This window comes from Macaca nemestrina, chromosome 2 (genome assembly GCF_043159975.1).
Source record: "Macaca nemestrina isolate mMacNem1 chromosome 2, mMacNem.hap1, whole genome shotgun sequence".
NCBI lineage: Eukaryota > Metazoa > Chordata > Mammalia > Primates > Cercopithecidae > Macaca > Macaca nemestrina.
The window spans coordinates 100967538-100982343 of NC_092126.1; the positions used below are offsets into that span (position 1 = coordinate 100967538).

The following is a 14806-nucleotide window of genomic DNA, read 5'->3' on the forward strand; positions in this document are numbered from 1 at the left end:
CCTTTATAAAACTGTTAAATTGGTAAAAGATTATTTGTTGCTTAAAATTATTGCTTGCTTAAAGTGAGTGAACTGGAGTAACTCTTTTGAATGACAAGCTTCCCAAAAGCATTTAAAATGTGTTTTATGGTTGTTTTAAGAAAAGAATGATAATTGATGTATAACTCCCAAGTCACATATACAGACTGGGGTACCTCTGTGCCCCAGGAAGGTCTTTGTGGTTTCATTGGCAGAGATGAGCAAAGGGTACCCTTGGAACTGTTTTCTGTGGAGTCCTCTACCTTCCTGTTCTTTGAGAGTTTAGCCAAAGGTGGCATCTGAGTGTGAGCTCCTTGCATGACAGGCAAGCTGGGTAGATGTAGGTGGGGACACCACAAGACACCTTGCCTGTGGAGTCCCTGCTGCCCCGCAGGTAGAATGTTGAATGCACTAGTTCTCTGCTATCTGTTTCCACAACAGAAGCCAGGCTTCCCTTCTGCTTCACGATCAACCTGTCCCACTGGCTCGAGGTTCTGGCTCCTCACCAGGCCACAGTTTTGCCAGTCCCTGTCTTCTTCCAAATTCATTCTCCATCCCTGCTTTGGCGCCATTTTCTGGTTATCTGGATCAGTGGCTTTGAATCTGAGCCCACAGGAAGGCCTCTGCCTGCCTCTGGCTGGGGGGTGATTCCTGAGTCTTAGATGTGCTCCCTTATACCCCTGCCCCTTTCTCCTTAATTTATAAGCCAGATATTTCCCCCTTCCCCATCTCTCCATCAGGCACCCTCTTTCAACGTTAAATGGTTTTGATTCCCAAACAACTTCATTTAAGAGCAAAGAAAGAGTTAAAAGCAACTCATATGAAGGGTTTGAGGGTTGTGGTCAAGGCAGGAAGATGCCTATAAAATGTAGATCAGATGCCTTTTGTGGAATGCCAAGCCTCGATTTGCTGTACACAATTAAGCAGTTTTATTTATCCTCAACTCTTTGTGAACATGTCAATAGCAATATCCAAATATCTGACTCTTACTGCTTGGAAACCACAGCACACAGCTTGCATGTGTTGATTACTCCATCATTTCCCAGCAAACGCCATCATTTCCCAGCATCCACCATGAGCTGCAAAGAATTCTCAAGAGAAACCCTGGAAGTCTGTGTTTATGTGGGTGCCTGGGATGGAGAGGTATCTAGTTCAATGATAAAATTTTTGTCTGGGCTACATGGAATCATGGAATTTCAGTTCTGCCCAGTCCCTCTCAAGGCCCAGCTATTCTCATAGAAAAATCTTTGAGTAAGTTGTGCTGTTTCTTCCACAGGACAGTTCATCTGTCATCCAGTTCATGTCCCGCGCCAAGGTGAAGGTGGATCCTGCCCTAAGGGTGGTGGAAATAGCTCATGGCAACCCAGAAGAGGTGACGGTGAGTCAGCCACCCCAGGACAGCCCTCGTCAGAGGGCAAGGGAAGCTGGGTGACTTGGAGACCTGGAGCTGGAATTTGAGGGTCAAGACAGTCTCTAAGCCAAGATGTTGGGTTTGTGGCAGACCCAAGACTATGCCTGCCTTGGCTTCCAGGCCCCCCTGGAGAACTTCTGTGGTTTTTTCTTGTGATAGCATTGTCCTTTAGGATGCCATCATTATGTGAACATTTCCTGCTATGATTGTCTGGAAATGGTCTGGAAGTACCCCCGCCTCAACAGGGTTGGATTTCCACTGTGGAGCCAGGACTATTTATATCTTTCTTAGACCTTTCCTAAGGCAGACCACATCTGCCTTACCCATCACATTACTCCATGGGTAAATACTGTGTGTTTGGTTTGGTTTGGTTTTTAAGAGACAGGGTCTCACTCTGTCACGCAGGCTGGAGTGCAGTGGCACAGTCGTAGCTCCCTGTAGCCTTGAATACCTGGCCTCAAGGGATTCTCTCATCTTAGCCTCCAGAGTAGCTAGGACTACAGGCGCACTACCATGCCTAATTTTTCATTTTTTTTGTTCATTTTTTTGTCAAGATAGGGTCCCACGATGTTGCTCAGGCTGGTCTCAAACTCCTGGCCTCAAGCAATCCTCCTGCCTCAGCCTCCCAAAACACTGGGTTTCCAGGCAAACATTGGGTGTTTTAAAAACAAGTTGTTTGAATGACTTAAAGAGATTACACCCAAATTGCCAAGACCTAGTAACTGCTCTTTAACCCTGTATTTACCACCCCCTTCTCCTCCATAAAGTGCAGTTGGCACCAAGGCCTCCGAGACACGGGAGGATGTGGCAAACCACGAGGCTTATTGTGGAGGTGTGGGAGAGGCTGGAGGAGAGCTGTGGCCTTGGAATTTTATTGCCTTTGATTGTTGTTCTTGCAGGAGCAGGGGGGTTGAGAGGGGGTTCATCCTGTATTTGACGCCCACACTCAGATCCCAGGGGAGTAGAGGAAGAGACAGCAGCCGATGCACTTCTTTTGCCAGTGAGCTATGCAATGATCCTACCTTTCTGCATCCCCTTCTGTGGAATTTACCTTCTCTCAAGGGCGACTTACCCTTTCTTACAAGAGTCAGTGTTGCTGTGACACATTTACAAAACTGACAAGTTTATAATGATTATGTGCTTAGAAACTGTTGTTAACTTACTCTCTGACAACAGTGGAGACACCACATGTCAAAATGTCAGAATGGGGATCAAACCAAAGACCACTCTTACGAGACCCTGGTTGCGAAGGGTTCATATGGAAAATAAATGCTGGGCCGAGGCAGGCAGATCACCTGAGATCAGGAGTTCAAGACCAGCCTGGCCAACATGGTGAAACACTGTCTCTACTAAAAAATATAAAAATTAGCTGGCCGTGGTGATGGGCTCCTGTAAACCTAGCTACTCAGGAACTGAGGCTGGAGAATCACTTGAAACCAGGAGGTGGAGGTTGCAGTGAGCCGAGATTGTGCCACTGCGCTCCAACCTGGGTGACAGAGTGAAACTCCGTCTCAAAACACAAAGAAACAAACAAACAAAAAAAACAATAATAATAATGATGCTTAGGGACCTCAGTAAAACTTCAGTCCTGCCCATTTTTAGTGAGTAAGAGGTGATAATATCAGTGAGCCTGGGATGAATATGAATTCCTAAATGAGTGAGGGGTGGGCATTCCCTACTCAGTGAGGGGAACGAGTGTTCCATGCAGACTTTTATGCTCTACCCACAAGAGAAGTTGTCCAAGCACTATTTTTGTTCGTTTGTTTGTTTGTTGGAGACAGGGTCTTGCTTTGTCACCTAGGATGGAGTGCAGTGGTGCAATCATGGCTTACTGCAGCCTCTACCTGTCGGCTCAGGCCAGGTACTAATTTTAATAATAGAAACCAAATGGATTGATGCTGGGTCACTTACTACTTACAGTCAGTTTTTCTGGAAGGTCCTATATTTGGAGTTGGCGTTTCCCTTTTCTTCCCTGCCTTCTGGCAATTTGACTGCTAATTCAGACCTCCACCTGGGAAGTGAAAGAGGAAAGTGGTTCCCTGCTCATTGTCATAGTTCTGGCTTAAAAGTTTTATAGCATTAAATACATGCCCAACATGAGAGGTTTAGAATGTTCTGGTAAACCACAGTGTTAATAAGTAGAAGCTAATGGAAATACCTAACAGGTTTTCTACATGTGGAATCCCTTGTGTAGATGAAAAAAAAAAAAAAAGTACTGGGCATATTGCCTTCCATTATAGGACTAGACTGTGGGATCCAGGAAAATGTTGCTTAACATCTCGTTGGATTCCGAGTCATCTGTACTTCCCCAAAATATCACTTCCATTAATTACTGTTCCAATTTTGAGCACTATGGTGATATTTTCATTATCAAGAGTTCTTGGGAAGAGGCTGAGGTTTTTTTTAGCACTCCCAAGAAAAAATTAACACACATGAGAATCCCACAATGCCCCTTTTCCCTCCTTTTCATGACTTTGCCTTTTCAGTCCATGAGCTACAGTGAAGTTCTACAATCTGTTGTTCTCAATTTTCCTGGCAGGAAAAAAAAAAAAAAATCTTTTCTGAGTAGGAAGGTTTGCCTTTTTAGAACAAACACATTCTTCCCTGCGTGATTCTTCTGAATGTCTGGCCCTCTGTCAACCATCAGTCTGAAGGGGAATTTCCATAAAGGCTCGCCACCAAATTTAAATCAGGCAAAGTTTCAAAGATTTTAGATTAGGCACCAAATTGTTATGGCCTTGGAAGGAACAGGAAATGTACTTATATTGGTATCCAGCAGCGTGTGAGTGGAGAGGAAAACAATCAGATTTTTAACCACATAACGTGTGCATGGTGGTAAATTTAACTGATTGAGAAATCAAGCAATTTTCCTGTGATTTTTTTTAAACAGGAGTTTTAAAGTGCATTTTGTATTGAGTAGTTATTTCACGTTTTCTTAAAACAATTATTGTATTGAACTAAAAATAAACAAGGTAGTTTGTTCACATAACAAATCTATATTCAAAGACGTGTGTACAGATTTTCCACTTAGTCCATTTTTCTGTTCTCAGCATTACTACAAATGCCTCATTCCATCATCACGTTGAATTCTTCAGTATCTTCTATATCATTCCGGGGCATCTCTGAGAAGTAGTGATGCCTGTCTTCCCTTAGAAGCACACTGATAACCCCAATATACCCACAATTCACACTTTTTTCTTTCTCTGAGGTGTGCTGTTTTTGGCACAACAGAAAAAACACACTACTAGGATTTGAAAAACTGCTTTCTGGGCCTGGTTAGGTCATAAACTATAGAACCTTAGGTCATATATTCTCACCAGGTGCTTGTTTCTCCACTGCAAAAAATAATTCATATTTGCTTGGTCCTTTGTAGTCTTTTACTGTTTCATTTATCTTCATGATGACCCTTAAATTTAAGTAAAGTAGTATTATGCTCATTTTATAGAAGAAATTCAATCTCAAAGAGGATACAGTCTCCCAAAGATCCCACAAGCAGTAATATATTAGGCAGAGCTAAACTCACACCCTCTCACTCAAGATCCTAGTATTGGTACATGCCACGCTAATAAGTGTGCTAAAATGGATGAAGAGGCAATTTCTCAGGTCCCTTCCAATGATCCTGTCCTCTGCTTCTACTTGATATTTTTTCTCTCTTCTCTCAACTAGCGTTAACATCTGAAACTATATATAATCACCAAATTTCATTTACAATGGTTTTTTTATTTAATATTTAAATTTTTCTATTTCCATGTTAAATCCAGAGAAATGTTACTTTTTTGAAAGTTTCTACTGCTGCCTGCCTCTCTGAAGGCCACAGGACTTACCTATTTGTTTGTCAAAGCAGAAATTCCCAACATTTTGTAAACATCACTAATTTTTTTTATAGCTGTAAAGATGATTATTCCATACTTAAAACCAATTCAAAATAAAATACTCAATTCTTATTATTCCCAGGGTAGTAATTTTAATTGGATTCTATTGATTTGTTATTTTCTCCTGTGTGCCTTTATTTGGGAAATACTGTTGGTATACCATGCTGTCGAGTCTCTTTCCCTAACAAGAAAACGTCAGTCTTACGAGTCAGGAAAGCTTTTACTTTCACTATCACATATGAAGAATGAAATAAACACCTAACTTGGAAAGTAAAACTTAAATAAGGGATTCAGGACACTTCCCAAGGGGTCATATGACCAATTTAAGAGTTGGTATGATGTGCCTAAAATAACAAATTAACTCTTTTACTTATAATAAAAGTACAGATGTGCTGATTAGACATGCTGACATGTACATATGAAATATGCCTAAAGCAAATTAAAAGAAAACAAAATACATTCTATGGCAATCTTGAAAAGTCTGGGAGCTCAATAAATATTAAGAGTATGCTCTCGACCTGGCGCGGTGGCTCACACCTGTAATCCTAGCACTTTGGGAGGCCAACGCGGGCAGATCACGAGGTCAGGAGATCGAGACCATTCTGGCTAACATGATGAAACCCCATCTCTACTAAAAAATACAAAAAAAAAAAAAAATTAGCCGAGCGTGATGGCAGGCGCCTGTAGTCCCCACTACTTGGGAGGCTGAGGCAGGAGAATGGCATGAACCCAGAAGGTGGAGCTTGCAGTGAGCCGAGTTCGCGCCACTGCACTCCAGCCTAGGCAACTGAGCAAGACTCTTGTCTCAAAAAAAAAAAAAAAACAAAAGAGTATGCTCTCACAATGAGAGCATTAAACACTTGGTAATTAACATAATTTAATATGCCAAAAATGAGAAAATATACAGGATGAGGGATGAGGAGTACACATAGGAAATTTTTGTGATTTTCTTCATTTGATTGTATTGCTTGCTTGTCTTCAGGAAGGAAGATTTTGACTTCAAAAGTAACAAAATATTTAAGAAGGAAATTCACATCTTTCTGTTCTAAATGGTATTCTTGTGCTATTTTCTCAGCAGTCCATGTTTCTGGAAAAAATTTATGATTATTGAGAAGGGTCAATGCTTCTACAATGGAAATTTTGCCTTTGGGAATGCTCTTAATATTTATCATACCAAAGTGATGGCCTTTCAGCAATCTGAATTCCTTTGGCTCTTGACGTGTTGTTTCAGAAGCTTTTACCTGCGCGGAAGACACGGGATCTTTGGAATCAACATACACGTCTTTTAGAAATGACAGCAGCTTGTCACCTTTATGAGCAGTCTCTCCCTTCTGGGTAGAGACTAATCTGCTGTCACAGGAGGCTGTTGGTAGAGGACTGCCTGGGAGCAGGAGAGGGCTTCATCTTGCTGATTTCCCATTCCGCTGGGTTCTCTAGGTTGAAATGCCTGATCCTGTGAGTCACCGCAGCCCCCATCTCCTCATAACATAAGGCCCTCAGGTTTACGCCACACATGGGAACACTGGCGCAGGAAACCTCTGGGGCGCCCAGAGCGTGCACACGTGTCCTATGATTCTTTATATCTTTTATTTTTATGCCATGGTTCAAGTTGTGCTTTACAGAGCATTTGGATGAATAACTAGAAATAGGGCATAGATTCTTGAGGCTTTGCCTGGTTCACTAATGACTGGCTCCAGGGCCTTTCTCGGGGAGCGTGTTAGCATATGTCTAGGATCAGCCACAGCCGGACCTGGCTCTGTACAGACCCAAACCTGAGAATGCCATGTGAGACCTGCGTGACTGCAGAATCAAAGTGCTGGTTGCGAGGTGCCAAGTACATGTTGAATTACATCTTCAACCTAACTCTATTTACCTTTCAGGGAGTGAGTAGGGGGTGAGAGGGGAAAATTCAGAAAGTGTTGTTTGAGGCCCACAGAAACTCTAAAGATGAAGAACAGGAGAAATGTAGTTAATCATGCCCTGGAAATCTGGCCTGCAGAAAGGAAAGGAATTTATCTCTGAGAAGGCCTTCAGAAAGAAAATGAGTAGGCTCTGGAGATGTTCATCTGTCTTCATGCAGCCATAAAAAGATATCAGATGATGTTGAGGGGTGAAGGCGCCTTCTCTGATCCCTGAATTGGTTACTGAGGTCCAAAGAAGAGGAAAGGACCCCATCATCTGAGGCCAGGAACTCCCCCAAGGCAAATCAAGACTTTATGGAATCAGCTCTGTTACTGCAAGACATCCCCTCAAACTCCCGTCTTCTCAAACTCCTGTATGAGAAGCGTGCAAGAATTCTTGCTATTTTCTTGATATTTTCAAATAGCAGAATACATGATAAACTTGTAAGTCCACAGATGAGTCCGTAAGCGGCTGCCATGTGGAGTGTGCACCAGACTGAGGTCTTCGGTGCCAGCCGGAAAGACTGGCTCTGTCGCATTTCAGCAGAATCAGAATGGATTCGAAGGCTATCCAGTGGAAGTGCTCAGAATTGCACTGGAAGACTGGAAAACCAGACCGAAAATCAGAGGGATCCGGAAACCTGAGGGCTATAGGCTATGTCCAGGCGCAGGAAGTCTGGCATGGTGTCCTGGACACGGGATACAGCTGTCCCTAGCTTCTCTTCACCTTGTGCTCTGGAGTCAGGCAGAAACCTTTCTACTTCCTGGAGTTGCTGAGAAGGTTCAGTGATACCAGCATGAAGCTCCTAGAAGAAGGGCTGGTGCACAGCTGCTGCTTAGGGTGGCACAGCACCTCTGCAGTCCTGCCCACATGTGACTTGCCCTTCCACACCACTCCCTAACACTCCCCACCAAAGATACAAGCCTGGTATCTCAACCAGAGAGGCATCAGTCGACATGGCCAGCAAGATTACTCCACAAAAATGCCACTTACCATTCCTTTGGTGGACTGCTTCTAGAGGCAAAGTTTACCGCTTTTACTGTCATGAAATAGACTATGACTTGTTATTTATCCTTTATGTGACCAATTATAGTTACAATCATGTTCCATATGACAATATAATCTTTCCCCCTTGAACCTCACATTATGCTGAGATGTAGGATGAAGAGGGGGGTTGTTGAAGGGTCAACACCACCCCAACGTATGCCATCAGTAGTGGGTGGTGGGCAGTTCTTTCTCCTCACCCACCTCCCCACATGTGAGAATTAAGCTCTGACCATCAGGAATTGAGAAAACTCTCGGTATAGTTTGCCAAACATATGAGTCATATTTTCTAATGGTCATCATTTGCTTATTTGTATGATGAATGTTTATTGAGGGCTTGCTAAGAGCCAGGCACTGTGCTAGGCACTGGAGACTCGATGGGTAACAAAAGAGACATGATCCCTGGCCTGCCCTCCCGGAGTTGGCCGAGGAGGCAGCAGTCATCAAGGACGCAAACAAGGATTCTATTTCTAGTTGAGGTTAGTCCCCAGGGAGTAGCCTGCTTTAGATTGGGGGTAGAGGAATGTTTCTCCAAGGAAGCTGAGACTGGCAGATGAGAAGGAATTCACTTGCCAAGCGTGAGGAAGAGTGTCCCAGTTGGGGAGGAGAGTTGTATGGAGCCCCAAAAGGCTTGGCCTCTTCAAGGCACAGAAAAACCAGGTAGCAGGAAGCTGGTGAGCAGTGAAGAGAACCACGGTGGACCTAGGCAGGGTCCACCCCAGGTAACACCACTGGGCCGTTACAAAGGAAAGCCATTGAAAGCTTCTGTTTGGAGCAGGGAATGGCATGATCCAATGTATGTTCTTTAAAAATGATAGGCCATTGTGTGGATGGTGGGTTGTAGGGGCAAGGGTGGAAATAAGGAGCTGGTTAGAAGGCTGTGACTATCACCTGGCAAGAGGTCAGGGTGGCAGAGGAGACAGAGCAAGTGGACAGTATGTCTATTTCATTGAAGGTGCAGTGACCGGTGCCAGTCACATGTAAGGAATGCTTATCCTGGAGGACTGGGAGGGATCCAGTGTCATCTCGATGCAAAGCCTCTTGCACGGCACATCCACAGGGGCACTCTGTTGATAGTGGCTGTCATTGCATAAAGAGATGGCCAAGGAGATGAACCACATGAAAAATGAGCCTTTTTCTCCCCAAATCCTCAAGTCCTGGTCAGTTTACTCTAAATCAGAGTTTCCAGTCATCATCATGATTATCATCATCATCATTATTTTTAGGCGACAGAACCCATTTCTAAATTGAAATGTGCTTTGGTTGACTCAGGGGTTAGGTTCCTGGAACTCCCTCCTGGTGGCTTCCATACCTGCTCACTGGACCCCTGGGCTCTAAAGAAGCCACTGCTATGGAAAGTTGTATTTTCAGAAGGTTACCCAGTTCATCAGAGGCTTTCACTAGAGACTAGTTATACCCCCAATAACTATGAACAAAATGAAATTTTTACCCTCAAGACTTCCACAGCCCCAAACAGGTCAACACACATATACACACACGTGCACACACACACACACCCCTGCAGCACTGTATGCATATGTGCCCAGAGTATCTGTACTAAAGAGGTCAAGACAGGCTTCACAGAAGGAGTGACCCCTGAACAAGTATTGAAGGAATTTCCCACGTGGACAAGGAGGATCAGGCATTCAAGATGAAGTCAGATGGTATCTTGGGCTGGATTCTCAAGAAGCAGACCCTGAAATGAGGGCATCATGTAACTAGTTTAGTTAGAGAGGTGCTCCTAATGAGACTGGAAATAAATGGGACAGGATAGGAAAGAGGAGAAGGGAAGCAAGAGTGAGATTTCAGGGAGCATCTTAGCCTCATCCTGATCCTGACCTCGGAGTTGGTCCTACCTGGAAGCAGGGGAGCTGGACTCTCACACTCCTGTATCTGCCAGTCATTGGTTGGGGCTGCTCCAGAGGTAGTAACCCCAAGGCACTTTACCCTCTAAAAGTAAGGCAGCCTCTAGAAGTGAAGGCATGAAAAACCTGGGGGCTGTGCAGGCCGAAGCAAGAGAGGGGACCTGAGAGGATCTGGGCAGAGAACCGAGTCTTGGCCACAGATGGAAATGTTCTCCACTTGAAGCCTGGGTGCTCTGCTCAGTGTGTGTGTCTGTGTCCCCTTAAGATGAAAGACCTCATTGTGTGAGGTGTGCTCGAATCTGCCCAGTTCCTGTGAAGTGCTGGGCATGTGCTATAATTACCTCCTGTGACTCTGACATTGCCCCTGTGAACTAGTCACTACAACTTCCATTTTCTGTTGACGAAATGGAGGCTCTGGGAGTGAAGAAGCCTGCCGGATGTCCCACAGCTGGTCAGTGAAAGAGCCAGTTCTGGCCACAGCTCTGCCTGTTGGCGAGCCCTGAGTCTCCCTTGACCCCTTGCCTCTCTGGCTTGTGCTGTCCCGTAGCCCAGAGCCCACACACAGAGCAGGTGGGAGAAATCGCATTCCTGGGTGGTAGACAGCTGATCTTCTGTTTTAGGAGTGACCCTTGGCTCTAAGGGCCTCAGGAGCACATCATGCTCAGACTATTTGGTGGTCAGTTGGCTTTGGAACTCTTCCCATTGTGTTCTGATCCTTAACCAGATGCACAGATGTGCTGTCAAGGGGAGAATTCTCCATCGCTTCAGGTAAATGAGCTCCATCTCCTCTCTCTCTAAAGAGCAATGTGAGGATTATGGGGAGTAGTAGATCGGAAACCTCTCAGCATGGTGCCTGGCGCATCGTAAGTACTCTACAAATGTGATCTGTTACCAATAACAGAAATTAGCAGAGCCCAGCTCATTCCTCTGCAAATTCTGACAGAGCAAGGGATTTCGGAAACGTGACACCTGGCAGGCACAGGGCATGTTTAATATCTGTGTTCATCACAGCACAGACTTACAGTGCCAATCTTGCCAAATGCACAGTTTATTTTTTGTTCATTTATGTCACCTCTGTAAGTCTCCCTGTGCCTCTGAACTGGCTTGCTTTCTAGGCTGAGTTCTGAGAGCCATCTGAGGCATGGTTCTGCTGAAAACATTTCTTCCAGCCCCAACCACCCTGTCTCCCTCCTCTCTCCCCCATACCTCCACTGGCTATTAGATGGAATCAGAAGCAGGTGGAAATGTCATCTCACTGCCACAGATGTTCTTCTCTTTCCACTTCTTATTTTACATAAATTCCTTCCTTCTGTTGAGACAAGTGTGTGATGTTGACAGCAGAGAGCATCTTGCCCTTGTCTTTGATCTTTAGCTGGTCTAGGTCTGGAGTTGAACCTCCTCTTAGATGATATTGACTAAGCTGTCCCCCATCTCTGGAAGCTCTCCATCCAGCAGAAGCCTGGGCGAGATGTACAGCCATTGTGGTCATATTCTCAGGCCTTGTGGAGACATGGGCATTGCCAGCTGTTACAGTAGGCATATTTGCATTGATCAGAACATGAAAGTTTCCAGAAACACAGAAGTGAATCAAATAGTGTGATTTAGGTTCACCCACTGCCTCAAACTGGAAGCTGGCTTCTGGCCACTCCCTGACACCAGCTTGCCAACCTCAGGTGCATTAAACTGTACAGCAGGCAGGGTGCCAGTGTCTGGACCTGCCTCGAAGGCCTGTTTGCCCTCCTCAGAGGCCTCCTTGAGACAGATCCTCATACTCCTCATTTTCGTCTGTTTTGTTGGTCAACATCCAGTGTGTGAGCCCTCCAGCCAGGGTCCATCAGCCATCCCTTCACTGGCCAGAGCTCCTGCCTTCCCCAGCTCAGCGTGCTACAACCCTCACAGCCACTCCCCCAAAACCAGCAGACTTCTCCTCAGTCAGTCTTCTCCTTTCACACCACCTTCTCTCTTATTGAAACCATGGATCTAACCTGGTGAAACCATTTCCCCTGCAGCCCTCTCACGGGGGCTGCTTTTTCCTTGTACTCCCACATGCAGTTATCCCTTCTGATCTAGATTCATTTTGCAGTGTACTTTGCAAAATGCAAATCACATCACTTCCCTGCTCAAACCCTCCAGTGGCTTCCCATTCCTCTTAAGGTAAAGCATGGAGATCTTACTGCGGCCTCCAGCTCCTGTCTGTCCAAGCACATCATGAACATCTTCCTGTGGCTTCTTGTTCATCCTGTTGGCTTCAGTCCACTGGCCGATGGCAGTGTCTCACCCTTGCCAAGTTCACTCATGCCAAAGGGGGGTTGCACATCATGTTCCCTCTCCTTGGAATGATCTTCCCTCCCTTGTTTAGCTGGTTAACTTCTGCTTGTCCTTTCACCTTCAGCTCAAATGGCTCCTCAGGGAACTCTGTTCAGTCCCATGCCTCTATCATGAGGATCTTTTATCATCATGAACTCCTCCTTTGTAGCACTTCGACAGTTATAATGGTGCATTTATTTGTCTAATTGGTTAGTAGTCTCTAGAAGCTGGAAGTACTGTGAGGGCAAAGACTGCCTGTTTTATTCATCAATGAATTTCCACAATGTCTAGCACATAGAAGATACTACAGACACATTTGTTGCATGCATGGATGGATGGATGGATGGATGGATGGATGGATGGATGGATGGACGGACGGACGGACGGACAAACAGAGTAGATGGACAGATTGACAGATAGGTGGTGGATGGGCAGATGGATGGATGGATGGATGGATGGATGGCCAGGACTCCCCCAAAGGATATAACATGTAACATTTGCAAGTATATTTTTGAAGGAGAGGGAAAATAATCACACTCAGAGACTCCAGCTTCAAATCCTACCATCTCTTTTGTTGCAGACTAAGTCGTGTTCACACTTCATCTGATTTTATAGCAGAAATGATGTTGAATGTATTAATTGATATATTCATGAATCATATAATGAATCAATGCCTTGGTTCAGGTAACAGGAATGCATGCATTCACGTCTTTATTGTATACAAATTCACAGTTTACTGGAGTCCATAGACAGGAAGATTCATCATTACCTTAGAGAGTGAGAAGGACCTAGAACTGGGACTATGAAGTATCCAGCTGTGGTTTTAAAACTCTGTTTTGTTGGAGCCATGGGTTTCCTTGAGTTGGTTTAGGGGCTGCTGAGACCAGGTTAGGGAGGAACAGGGCTTAGAAAGAGGGGCTGGGCCAGGTGCAGTGGCTCACACCTATAATCTCAGAACTTTGGGAGGCTGAGGCACACAGATAACTTCAGCCCAGAAGTTCAAGACCAACCTGGGCAACATGGCAAAATCCTATCTCTACAAAAAAATAATAATAAAAATTAGTTGGGTGTGGTGGTGTGTGCCTGTAGTCCCAGCTACTTGGGAGGCTGAGGGGAGAGAATCACTTGAGCCCAGAAGGTTGAGGCTATAGTAAGCCAAGATTGTGCCACTTCACTCCAGTCTAAGCAACAGAGTGAGACCCTGTCTCCAAAAAATAAAAACAAACGGGGGCTGAGTAAGCTGGGTTCTAGCTGCCTACCTAAGAAACTCCACTTATATACATTGGGATGCTACAGTAAGTTGAAAATGACTATGTTTCCAAGAGCTCAGAGAATGATTAATTCCGCTGAAGATGGGGAGCAAGGCAGACTTCTTGGGAAAGGAGATATTGGAGCAGAGTCTGTCCTTTAAAAAAATAAAATGGTTTTACTTGCCTTTAAAATGCTCAGTTTAAAAAATAGTAAAAAGTAGAAAAGAGAAATGATATTCATAATATCAAAACACATCCATTTACTTTAAAGAATTCCTACTATATTTCTGCAAAACTGAAGTCTTCTGTGTTTTAGATAATCTTCTCATTTTTTATTTTTTAATTTTTTTTTGAAACAGTCTCGCTGTGTCACTCAGGCTGGAGTGCAGTGGCACAATCTCAGCTCACTGCAGCCTTCACCTCCTAGATTCAAGTGATTCTCTGCCTCAGCCTCCCAAGAAGCTGGGATTACAGGCATGCGCCACCACACATGGCTAATTTTTGTATATTTTGTAGAGATGGGGGGTTTCACCATGTTGGCCAGGCTGGCTTGAACTCCTGGCCTCAAGTGATCCACCCTCCTTGGCCTCCCAAAGTGCTGGAATTACAGGTGTGATCCACCACACCCAACCTATTTATTTTATTTTATTTGTTTAGTTTAGTTTGGTTTAGACCAGGTCTTGCTCTGTCACCCAGGCTGGAGTGCAGTGGCACAGTTACGACTCACTGCAGCCTCGATATCCCATGCTCAAATGATCCTCCTGCCTCAGCCTCCCAAGTAGCTGGGATGACAGGTGCACGCCACCATGGTCAGCTAATTTCTGTGTTTTTGTAGAGACAAGGTCTCACTATGTTACCCAGGCTCATCTTGAACTCCTAGGCTCAAGCAACCATCCCACCCTGGCCTCCCAGAGTGCTGGGATTATAGGCGTGAGCCAGCATCTTCTGATTTTTTAACTTAGCATAATAAACATCATTTTCCTACATTATTACTGTTTTCAAAAGTCTCTAAAATTTGGCAATCAGGTAAAAAAATGATTACATATCCTTTCAGTGTCATACTGGAGCATCCCCTCGCCCCTTTCTACTCAAAGTGTGGTCCACGGACCAGCAGCATCAGCATCATAGGGGAGATTA

At 44.7% G+C, this 14806-nt stretch overlaps 1 protein-coding gene and 1 pseudogene across 2 annotated transcripts in view; one reads left to right on the forward strand and one right to left on the reverse strand.

The window, feature by feature from the left end:
- LOC105480186 (integrin subunit alpha 9) overlaps positions 1-14806 on the forward strand; it is a 387973-nt gene that overhangs the window by 345336 nt on the left and 27831 nt on the right. For both annotated transcript variants that reach the window (XM_071091443.1, XM_071091444.1), the window contains one exon: positions 1295-1396. In XM_071091443.1, the coding sequence (XP_070947544.1) occupies positions 1295-1396 (102 nt within the window). The remainder of the gene's footprint in view (positions 1-1294; positions 1397-14806) is intronic.
- On the reverse strand, positions 4496-7034 carry LOC105480591 (NADH dehydrogenase [ubiquinone] 1 alpha subcomplex assembly factor 4 pseudogene; annotated as a pseudogene).